Source organism: Suillus fuscotomentosus (genome assembly GCF_016647785.1).
Source record: "Suillus fuscotomentosus strain FC203 chromosome Unknown F5891scaffold_1, whole genome shotgun sequence".
In the NCBI taxonomy this organism is placed as follows: domain Eukaryota; kingdom Fungi; phylum Basidiomycota; class Agaricomycetes; order Boletales; family Suillaceae; genus Suillus; species Suillus fuscotomentosus.
The window spans coordinates 995,119-1,006,076 of NW_024539513.1; the positions used below are offsets into that span (position 1 = coordinate 995,119).

At 47.6% G+C, this 10,958-nt stretch overlaps 2 protein-coding genes across 2 annotated transcripts; both read left to right on the forward strand.

Annotated features, from left to right (window-relative positions):
- Positions 1-2,558: 2,558 nt before the first annotated feature.
- On the forward strand, positions 2,559-3,748 carry F5891DRAFT_1168616 (uncharacterized protein). The gene is made up of 6 exons (XM_041365457.1): positions 2,559-2,849; positions 2,900-2,948; positions 3,077-3,146; positions 3,195-3,241; positions 3,309-3,612; positions 3,665-3,748. Exons 1-5 carry the CDS (start codon positions 2,845-2,847, stop codon positions 3,426-3,428), a joined length of 291 nt encoding a protein of 96 aa, XP_041234019.1. The 5' UTR covers positions 2,559-2,844; the 3' UTR covers positions 3,429-3,612; positions 3,665-3,748.
- A 2,082-nt stretch (positions 3,749-5,830) lies between these two features.
- On the forward strand, positions 5,831-10,859 carry F5891DRAFT_993070 (uncharacterized protein). Its single transcript, XM_041378231.1, is given in 12 exon segments — positions 5,831-6,537; positions 6,554-6,556; positions 6,672-6,676; positions 6,725-6,905; positions 6,952-7,109; positions 7,162-7,261; positions 7,311-7,522; positions 7,584-7,658; positions 7,711-7,890; positions 7,949-8,353; positions 8,406-8,534; positions 8,598-10,859. 12 exon segments carry the CDS (start codon positions 5,973-5,975, stop codon positions 10,527-10,529), a joined length of 3,945 nt encoding a protein of 1,314 aa, XP_041234020.1. The 5' UTR covers positions 5,831-5,972; the 3' UTR covers positions 10,530-10,859.
- The last annotated feature ends 99 nt before the right edge of the window (positions 10,860-10,958 follow it).

Below are 10,958 nucleotides of genomic sequence, written 5' to 3' on the forward strand. Positions count from 1 at the left end.
CTTGTTGCGCAGGGTTTCACACAGATCGAAGGACTAGATTACACCGACACCTTTGCTCCTGTTGCAAAATACGACACCGTACGTGCACTACTCTCCATGGTCGCTAAGTTTGATCTTGAACTTGATCAAATGGACGTGAAGACCGCCTTTCTCAATGGCGAGCTTGACGAAGAAATCTACATGCGTCAACCTCCAGGCTTCGAAGACCCTGAGCATCCAGATTGGGTCTGGAAACTCCTCAAGGCCATCTACGGACTCAAGCAAGCCGGTCGTCAATGGAACAAGACACTCGATGATTTCCTGCGAAAAGAAGGTTTTAATTTTGTTCGTAGCGAAGCAGACTATAGTCTGTATGTTTTACGAAAAGATGACAAGACCATCTGGCTCCTTGTTTACGTCGATGACATGTTGCTCGCATCGAACTGTCGGGATTTCCTTAATGGTTTCAAATCGGAGATGAGCAAACGTTTTGAAATGAAGGACCTTGGTGAAGCGCGTCATTTCTTAGGAATGCACATTACACGAGATCGCTCTAAGAAGCACCTTACCGTCAACCAATCCTCCTTTCTCGAACAGATTCTCAGTGAAACTCGGATGTCAGATTGTCGACCAGTATCTACCCCCATGGTTCCAGGGATCTCCTTGACGAAGTCATCTGCACCCCTCACTCAAGCCGAAATCCAACAATTTGCGCACATGCCATACGCGCGTGTCGTTGGGGAACTCAACTTCGCCATGCGCGTTAGTCGTCCCGATATTGCATATGCAGTATCGGCGCTGTCAAAATATCTGAGTAACCCTGGCATAGACCACTACCGCCAGCTTCACCATCTCCTTCGTTACCTTCGTGGATCCACACATCATTCCCTAACGTTTGGTTTGTCCAACCAAGGACTCATCGGTTATTCGGATTCTGACTTCGCGTCTGATAAAGACGACAGTCGCTCAATTGGGGGCTATGTCTACTTTCTTTTCGGTTCCCCCATCAGTTGGCGTTCCCAAAAGCAATCCGTCGTTGCGACTTCGTCTACTGAAGCTGAATACATCTCACTCTCTAACGCGGCCCGCGAACAGATCCATCTCAGCCAGCTGCTATGCGATTTTGGTCTTGACCTCTCGCTGATCACCCCCACCACGTTATATGGTGATAACAATGGAAGTCGCGCACTAACGAAAAACCCTCAATTCCACGACCGGGCCAAGCACATTCGCGTCCGCTATCACTTCGTTCGAGATCTGGTCAGCGACGGCACCATCATCATTCCCTATGTACCCACACATGATATGATTGCCGACATCTTCACGAAATCCCTACCACGAAAACTTTTCCGCAACCATCGACACTCGCTTGCTCTTCGTTCATCGTCAAACGAAGACCCAGTTGAATGAGCACGCCCGCGTCTCTAGCGTTTTGCGTTCGAGTGGGAGTATCAAGATATGACCCTTACACGTACTTAGCCTTTTCATTTTACATACACGAACACTCCTCCTACCATGCGTCATACACGTTTCCTATTGACTCTCCGTCCCAATCAAACGTATTAATTCCTCCTCTCGTCGAACAATCTCCCTCAGTCTTTTTGAACCAAGACTGAGGTGAGCTATCTTATTGACATCCCTACTCTACTCTTACTAACTACTACTCTACTAGTTCTGTTCTCGCCCTTAGGTATGGTCCATAGTTACCCTTTAGTCTTTTTGAACCAAGACTGAGTTCTGTTCTCGCCCTTAGTTTCTCTAGTCCGAGTCTCTTCACCTTTGATACGCCGCTCACGAGGAATCTGACGATGCAACAGAAAAGAAGCAAGTCGTTCTCAGCAATGATGCAGATATCTTGTCTCAAGCCAGTCGTGCTGATGCCGTCAGGAGGGACTACAAGCTCAAGTGTTATTTCAGTAAGCAAGGAGCATTTTCTCATGGGCTAGTTGGCGACTTTTGCTCATTTAATCAGTTAAATAGTTATTTTCAAGAAGACTGCATGGAGCACGATTGTGATCCTGTGGTATATATCTCAAGTTTATCTCGCTGAGCAGCATTTCGCTTTGGTCGCTATCGATGGCAGCTCTTTGTGATTACCGGCCTGGCTTGTAGATGGTGAGATAAGCATTTTCGTATGATTTCATCTGATCGGTGGCTTGATTTCTGGATGTACGGTTTGTCAATTTTTATTGCCCAGGAGTTTAGTCCGGCCCGAGGCGAGTACGCCATCCTATATCGCAGCACCCGCCCGGTTGCCACGATATGGATGATTATGGCCACGGAAGAAGATTGTCTTTCAATCTATACTGAAAGCTGCACGGAAGTGTTTTGATAGGTGGCTAAACTTTCCTCAATGGCCTTTTTGGACTGGCAGCAGAAGGTGCATCAAATTTTGTTCCCTTGTGGTATGCATAGGCTGTCCGCTCTTCTCCAGCATGCGCCTGGCAATTAACGCGACCCTTCTCTACACCCAAGAGGATGCGCTTGTTGACTTGTGGATGTTCAGTTTAATTGGCATTGCACACCCACTCCTCGCAGCCCTTTATCTTTCAGCACAGGTGCAGCATCCGGTTAGTCAAGCGCGAGCAAGACATATCGCAATTTCACGATCGGATCCGTCCTTGGAATCTCCGGGTCCGTGCGGTTGTCAGTTACACCGTGGCACTGGTCGGTAGCGCATAGGGAGGCGGAAACTTGCGTTGGCTGTGTCGACCATGATGACTAGACTCTTTCTCTTCTTGTTCAAAACGAAAAGAACGGCATTTGCGGTGCTCGTATATTCCTGAACATGCTTCCAGTCTTACACAATGCATACTTGATTCTGAACTCACAAAACGCACATGCTGACCAAATACATACAGGTTAATGCGGTGCGGTGATTTATTGAGTTGAGTATCATGCACTGATTCTTCTTCTTTAGATGTATGGAATGTTATATGAGGTCTTCCCATCACCTCACCGTGGTACAGGTGAAGCGCTTTCTTATCAAGATTTCCACAACACCGGTCGGTGGTAGCACATCAGCAGCCACGGCAAAGGGGTACTTGTGATCGCGTCTCACGTGTTTGTAATGCTAATGAAGTATTGTGTATTGTAGTCTATCTTTGTGTCTGCTGCGCCATTTATTGTCGCGGTCATCTTGATGATATTGCTTCATATACATCGAAGTGAGTTCACGAATCTTGTGATCTCCTCATCTTACGACTGCGGGAAAGGTGGCTTTATGAGCCTCATGTACACGACAGTATTAAGTTTGAGACAGGTATGCATTCAAATTCCATGTCTAGTTGTAAACATGCATTGAACAATCTATCTATGATCTGTTGCAGATCAAACCCTTTGCAACGAAACATAACGAAAGCACAATGGAAGGACATAAAACGACAAAAATAAAAGAAAGCGCTGATATCGTAGCGAGCACGCACAAGTCCCTGAAATCACTTGCCTAAACCTAAGCTCGCCAGGGGTTGTAACTCTATGAGATCTGATATTGTCCCCGAGATCATGGGAGGTAGAGGGTGAACTTCAGCTGGGGTCCCGGGTTTGGTCCGGGTGCACGAATATTCACGCGAGACGCAGTCACGGTAGCTCGGTCAGGTAGTATAGCACAAGCTAGGTCCATAGAGATTAAACCTGCAGTGATTATTATTTGTTTATGAACAGTAGAGGATGAGATTTGTGATACCACTTCGCGACCGCGGCATTTTCATCTGGTCCCTTACAACCTAGACTGATCTAACACCGCACAGTAATAGTAGGTAATAGTGCGTGCGGTCAATTGATCAATAGAAGACCTCAAGGTATCCTCATGCAAAGGCAACCAATTAGTAGTACTTGCATCTTAAAATCGTAATTTGAAACCCCGATCCGATCGACTATTGGGAGGACAATGATACTTAATCTGCAACACCACGCTAGTAGTCCACAGGGCCCACCACGCTACAACTGCCTTGACAAATTTGCAACTGTAAGCTCACAGGCTCGCCAGAATGAGTACCTCCCTTTGGATCAGCCCGTCTTTCGGAAAGTGCGTTTCTGACCTCTATTCTCTTTACTCTCTAATTCAAGATGTGACTACCAGCGCAGTGGGACATCCATCAAGTAGTAGGTGCCACTCTTTAGTCTCCACCACGATGCGTACGGTCGGATTCAGCACTCAAAGTTCAGCCTATCGTGGTTGGGGCAAATATTGATATCACTCCACAGCTGCGTATAATGATGATCGTGTGATTCCAGTGACAGGTCTGGTCCACACGTGAGGTTCTTGGCATCTACGTTATCTGTGTCAGTAGTAGCGAATGCTTACTTGTTTCATGGAGGGCCCACGTTGTTTGGCCGTACGGTGACCTCTGTATCGGTATGCAAGACTTTCCTGGACCAGATGCCACTAAAGCGCTAGCAGGACTCGGATTCCATCTGTGGCTTGTGTGCCTACATGCATTCAATTGTAATTTACACGTTGACCGTGACCAAGTTTGACACTATTTTGGACTTTGCCTACTATAAGGTGCGTCTCCAACCCGCTACGTAGCCCAGTACCGTGGCGTTTGTGTTAAGTTCATACTCCAATTCCAGTTCACATGCTCTGGAGTCTGGATTGTCTTATCCGCCAACCTTCAAATCTGCCTATACTTTCAACCTGAAATCCTCATGAAGTCTGCTGGCAAGCGCTTGAATCATTTTGATACAAGTGCCGAGTACTTTCCAAAAACACTTTCTACTAAGTTATAAAAGCAGGTCCTCCTGATACTGATTGTCACTGGCAGAACCAGAGCTACTGTTCCTATTGACACATCCCATATACCTAACCTAGCACGAGCTATGCGTTTCTCATTTCTCCTCGCAGTCGTTGCGGCTTTGACATCATCTATGTCTGTCAGCGCATGTGAAGATTTGAACGGGCTTTGTGGCTCGAGCGGCGTGTCCGGCGACACATGCTGTCCAGGCCTTACTTGTTCGACGGGTGTGAGTATGAGTCGTTTGCTTTGCATCTACCCCGCGACTCACCTTTGCGCCTTGTACCAATAGGATTATGGCACGATCACGTACTGCCATTAACCCTCTTCCAATGGACTAAGCATGGCGACCGTGAGTCGTGTTTCTTTCGCGTTGGTACAGTGGTTGATCGTACGACATGCAGTTCGTTGCGGAGTTGATCAATATGCTTACTCCTGTACAAACTTTCCTGCTGCCTCGATCAGGCTCTTGAATAAATTATTGTATTGTCGATAAAAGACTCAGGCCTCGTGTGATTCGACTTACGTACATTTCGAATGAAAGTAAAATCAAACTAACGCGTTTAGCCGACATCGAAGTATATATACATGATTTTGAAGATCACTCGAAAAGAAAAACTTGAAGTTAGAAGGAAGATGAAATATACACAAAAAAGAATGGGATCTGGAGGTTGTGAGTATCTGAACGCTCGACCTGCATGATCTCCGAAAATTTATATACCCAGGCTAATCTACAAAACAGTAATGAGTCAATCATAATCAAGCTGGCTACTATGCGCTGCGGATCATATACCTTTCAATCAAGCTTTATATATTAGTCGATGGAATGCTACTAGGTGGCACGTGCTTTCTTGTCTAGGTCGCTGAATTCAGAATGTAGTACCGTTATTTCACTCATGACATCGCTAAGGTGATTGCCATCGTATATAATGTGTTCATCGCTCACTAGTACTCGCTGGTGGGTGACGAGGACGCGTCAAAAACGAGTAATGAATACTGGTCAATTCATCACCACAGATTGTCCTCAGAGCCGAATTTTTCGATTTGAACATAGAATGCAATGTACTTGTTTTCTCACTACAATGTTGTGATACCATCACAAAGGTGCTTGTTACAAAGGTTTCTACTTGCATGTATTTATCATGATTCGCTGGGTCATGTGACCGTCGCGTAGGTTCTTGGAATAAACTGTCACGCGTTCGACCTTCCTTGAGCTTTGGTGGTCGTTCGTTTCTTCCTCTTCCTCCCATTCTTGCAATGAGCTCGTCCGATTATGGATTTGACGATGAACTTGACTCAGCCATTCTGAACGAACTGGACGTCATCGAGGCAGCTCATCGTCCTCCACTCCGAAACCCTCCTAAGCCACCCCCGCCCGCAGCCAAGGCACCCAAACCTCTGGACGAAGAGGATTCGTTTCTCGATCTTTCTCTCGAAATAGATGATGCGGAGCTTCAGCGCATAGATACGTTCATTGATGCGGTGTATAAGGGAAATGCACAACCAGTGGCAGGCCCAAGCAATCATGCACGACCTCCTTCCAAGAATACTGTGCAACGAACCCTGTTCGGAGATATTGCGCAACCGACTGTGTCTTCCAGTAGGCAAAGTCCCACTAAACGCTCCTCGCTTCAGCGGACAAAGTCGAGTCCCCGCAAACCTTTTGGCCAACAGGCGCCTCGGACGAAACAGTGGGACCATACTGTGTTTGCAAAGTCGGGCTGGAAAAAGCCAAAGACTGTGAAAGGCAAGGGAAAAGATGACGGAGACGATGAGGAGGAGCACGTCGAGTTTGAGCAGTTCCCTGCTCCATTCGTGTCAGGTATGTCTGGGGTCTTTTGGTTTGTTACAACTTATGGAACGGCACTGACTCTACGCGTCATTAGTTGGGTAAGCATGTTCCTTGAACATTGTCATACAATTCTTACATCGCGCAAATGCTTCGTTATTTCCTCAGACCTGTGTGTATTTTGCCACGGCATGTACCCTATTTACTGACGTTCCTACAGCCGCCTCTTATGAAACTCAAGGTTGACATGCTTGAAGCTAAACATTGGATATATCCCCTAAACCAACCAAAGCGTGACTATCAGTTCAACATCGTTAGGCACTGCTTATTTGACAACACCCTCGTCGCATTACCTACCGGATTGGGAAAAACATTCATTGCAGGCGTCGTGATGCTTAACTGTGAATTTCTTGCGGATCTTGTCAATCAAAATCTAACGTCTCTCAGACTATCGTTGGTTTCCGAAAGGAAAAGTTGTGTTTGTTGCCCCAACAAAACCTCTCGTCGCGCAACAAATTGACGCGTGCCACCGCACGTGCGGCATTCCTGGTAGCGACGCAGTCGAGCTTACCGGAAACAACCCTCGAGCTTATAGGTGTAGGATGGTTTGTATTAGTTCTACTCGGTCGATGTTTAAGCTGACTCGGATTTCTGTAGTGGGAGGAGAAACGGATATTTTACATGACACCACAGACCCTCATCAATGATCTGAGTACCGAAAACTGCGATGCGCGGGATATCGTCCTCATTGTCATTGGTCCGTTATCTGCAGTTAATTATGTTGGCTTGCTAAGGGAAATGTGCAGACGAGGCGCATAAGGGAACAGGAGACTATGCCTATGCACAGGTCATTCGTTTCTTGATGGCTAAGAATCCCCATCATCGCGTACTGGCATTAACAGCAACGCCCGGAAGTACACCTGAAGCTATTCAGAGCATTGTTGATTCACTGCACATTAGTCGCATTGAGATTCGTGATGAAAATAGTATTGATCTCCGTGAGTATATGCACAAAAAGGTCAGGTCAAACGCGAGCTTCGAGTTACACGTCTGACGCGAGGACATCGACTTGTATCTAGGAAATTAAACAACACATCATCCGGATGACTGACGATGTTCTCAAAGTTCAGGAACTCCTGAAGGAGGTGATGGTGGTCAGTGATCCTTCCTTTTAGTCACTCTTATTTGACGAGGGCCTATTGATAGACCATCCTTAAACCACTCTCTAACAGAGGAGTTATAGAAGTGGTGGATCCAGTCAAGATGCACCCTTATCGTGCCCAGGCTACCATGCAACAAATTGGAGCCCAGCGGAACAGTCCTCACAAATGGGCATTTCCCTCGCTGTCTAAGCTTGGCGCATTAGCGCGTGCTATGGGGTACCTGGTGAGTATTCCCTACGACGTAAGTCTGATCTTACCTAACAAGTCGTGTGCACGGCTAGATGGAAGCTAGTACCGGCATGTGTCACAACTGCCTGCTGGAGATTTCAGCTGAAAAAGAGGACGATTCAGGGAAAAAGAAAGGTTCAGCAACGAGTGGCTTGCGCAAGGACAAGAATTTTATGGCTCTTCTTAGTGAGCTCGAAGTGCAGAAAGTCCGTCCGGGCGGGTACGGCATGCATCCGAAGATGGAGACGCTTAAGATGCTGCTGTTGCAGCACTTCGGGGCACGGATGGGTGAGGGGGAGGAGACGAGAGCTATGGTGTTTGTGACATACCGGGAGTGTGTGGATGAGATTGTACATATCCTCAATGAGGAGAAACCCCTCCTGAAGGTGACGAGGTTCATCGGGCAGGGCACAGATAAACAAGGCCGGAAGGGGTTTGCGCAGAAGGAGCAGCTTGAGGTGGGTCTAGAGCTCCGTTCCTGGATATGCGCTTATAGAATTGTCGAAATAGATCATCAAAAAGTTCAAAGCTGGTGAATTCAATGTGCTTGTCTCTACTTCTATTGGCGAAGAGGGTCTCGATATTGGAGAAGTTGACATGATTGTGTGTTATGACGCACAGAAGACACCAATTCGCATGGTGTGTACCGTTTAAGTCATCCCTTTTACATGTTTATAACCGCTCTTCCGTCGTAATGTGCAGCTTCAGCGTGTTGGACGCACAGGTCGTAAACGGGACGGCTATGTCCACGTCCTCCTCTCCGAGATCCGCGAGGAGTTAAATTGGGATAAAGCGAAGGACACATACGGCGAGTTGCAGAGATGTATCGTCCGCGGCGATCAGCTAGAACTTTATGGCGACGTCTCACGACTTCTCCCTGAACACGCGAAGCCCCAAGTACTCGAGAAGAAAATGGAGATTGAGGAGTACGTACGCCAAGAACATGCCTCGCGAAAGAAGAGCGCAGTTGTTAATGACGAGAATTTGTCTCCGAAGGGCAAGAAACGCAAGCGGAATGATGATTTTGCTAGGAATATACCTCAAGGCGCAAGCACGGGCTTTGTTAGTGTCAAAGACCTGCTTATCAAGGGCGCAGTCATGAAGAAGAGAAAGAAGGCAAAGACGAAAGGCTTTGATCCCACAGCTGCAGAAGATGACTCGACAGATATGGAATTGGAGGCTAATCTCATGGATATACGCCGTACCGCTTCGACGCCTGCTGGTGTCAGTACAAAGAAGGGCAAGTTGCGTAATGCACGTACAATGGATCCATCCAAGAAACGACAGCCGGCAACGTCACGCAGGAAGGTGAAGGAGAAAGAGCCATTGACCACAAGCCAATTCTCCCGGAAAGGTGTTGACGATGACGATGATGTTGAAATCGAGCAGGGCATCTCACTAGCTGCTCGCGAGGCTATCGCTCGTAAAACTCCTTCCCCCAAGAAAAAACGGCCAGCTTTGACCAGGTATCACTCGTCTTCACCTGACGAGGTTCCGGTTTTGGCTCGAGATCGTTCGAATAGTCCTGTCAAACCATCTGCAGCCCAAAGTCTTTCCTGTCGTCCTACCGGAGACGATGTGCTACTTTTAAGCTCCTCAGAGGCGGAGAATCCTTCAGCGCCAAGCATGTTATCTTTGTCGCCGATGATTTGTGATGCGGACGACGTGATAGAATTATCATCTTCCCCGCCGCCACCCCAGACTGACCCTGAGCAAGCCGCAGAATCTTCATCAATGTCGTGTGGTCCAAGAAATTCTCCGACCGATAATGGGAGAAGTCGAGAAGGATCCCCGAATCGCTTGCCATCACTGCTCTCATCTTCGGACGGTGTGGCGGGTAATACACAAAGCATGGCGTGGCTACTAGGATCAGATGATGAGCCTGACATTCAAATTCTGTCTTCTCCGCCCATGACACCACCGCAGGAACGCAGTCCTCGCGCGGATCGCCTGTTTGAGGATGAAAGCGTTGCAGACGCCAGAAATCTTTCGCCTGGGGCACTTCTAATGCAACCACCTCCCCTACCATGCCGAGGTATTGTCCAGTCACCCGCATACTCTTCTGATCACGACATTCCCAATGCCTCATTCGCTGTGCGACCCGCTGGACGTTTTTTCAAGCCGCGTGCAGCAGCCGCAGAGCTTGACTCGCCGGTATTGGATATGCCACCTCTTTCCCAACGGCGTTTGAAACGAAAGGATACAGATATTATTTCTTGGGGATCAAGTCCGCCCCCAAAGCGTAGCAAGCGAAAGCCTTTAATATCTATGCGACATAACCCATGGCTAGATGGAGAAGCGGTCCACTCTGGTGACGAAGCAAGTGAGGGATCGTCGCACTCGGAAGATGATGTTGAAAGTGATTCCGATCGCCAATTCATCAAGGACATCGCAAACACTCAGGTCTCCCCTTCTTATGATCAATCACTCGCTTATCGACGGGGTTTATTCACACAAGTCCCGCTGGGAGGTCCTGCGTTTGCCACCAAACTGGTGAGGAGGGAAGCATACGCCCGAGGTGAGAGCGCAAAGCGCCGCGCCGGTGTATCAAGTTCTCCCGTACGCGAGGATGATTTGCCAGACGAGTATGCCATCGGCAGCTTTGTCGTAGATGATGATGAGGACATCATCTAATTGAAGGGGTAACCTATGTCAGTTCTGCAGTCGAGACCAGGTATGGTCTTGTATGACGAGCTTCTAGTATTTCGTGCACTGACTTGGAGCATATCGATGGAGAACCAGCGAATTATAATATTTCTTATTCTTCGAGTCTGATACATTACATCGGTAATCCGTGCTTAATATATAGAGACAATGCAGTGGCTATCAGTATTAGTAACGTACGTTTCGAATCCTAGAACTTTTGGACAGTCAGCTAGCGCTGTTGTTTATTCAGAAAGAGAAAGCAAACGGAGTAGAGCAAACGCGGTACCCTAGCTATGGAGTATGTTAGGGGATGTTATTATGGAATAGCCGACTAGGAGTCGGCCGGTTACCCCGAGTTAATCTGATCTTAGATTCGGAAGTTTCGGAACTGCAACTGAGTGATGGCATACATAGATA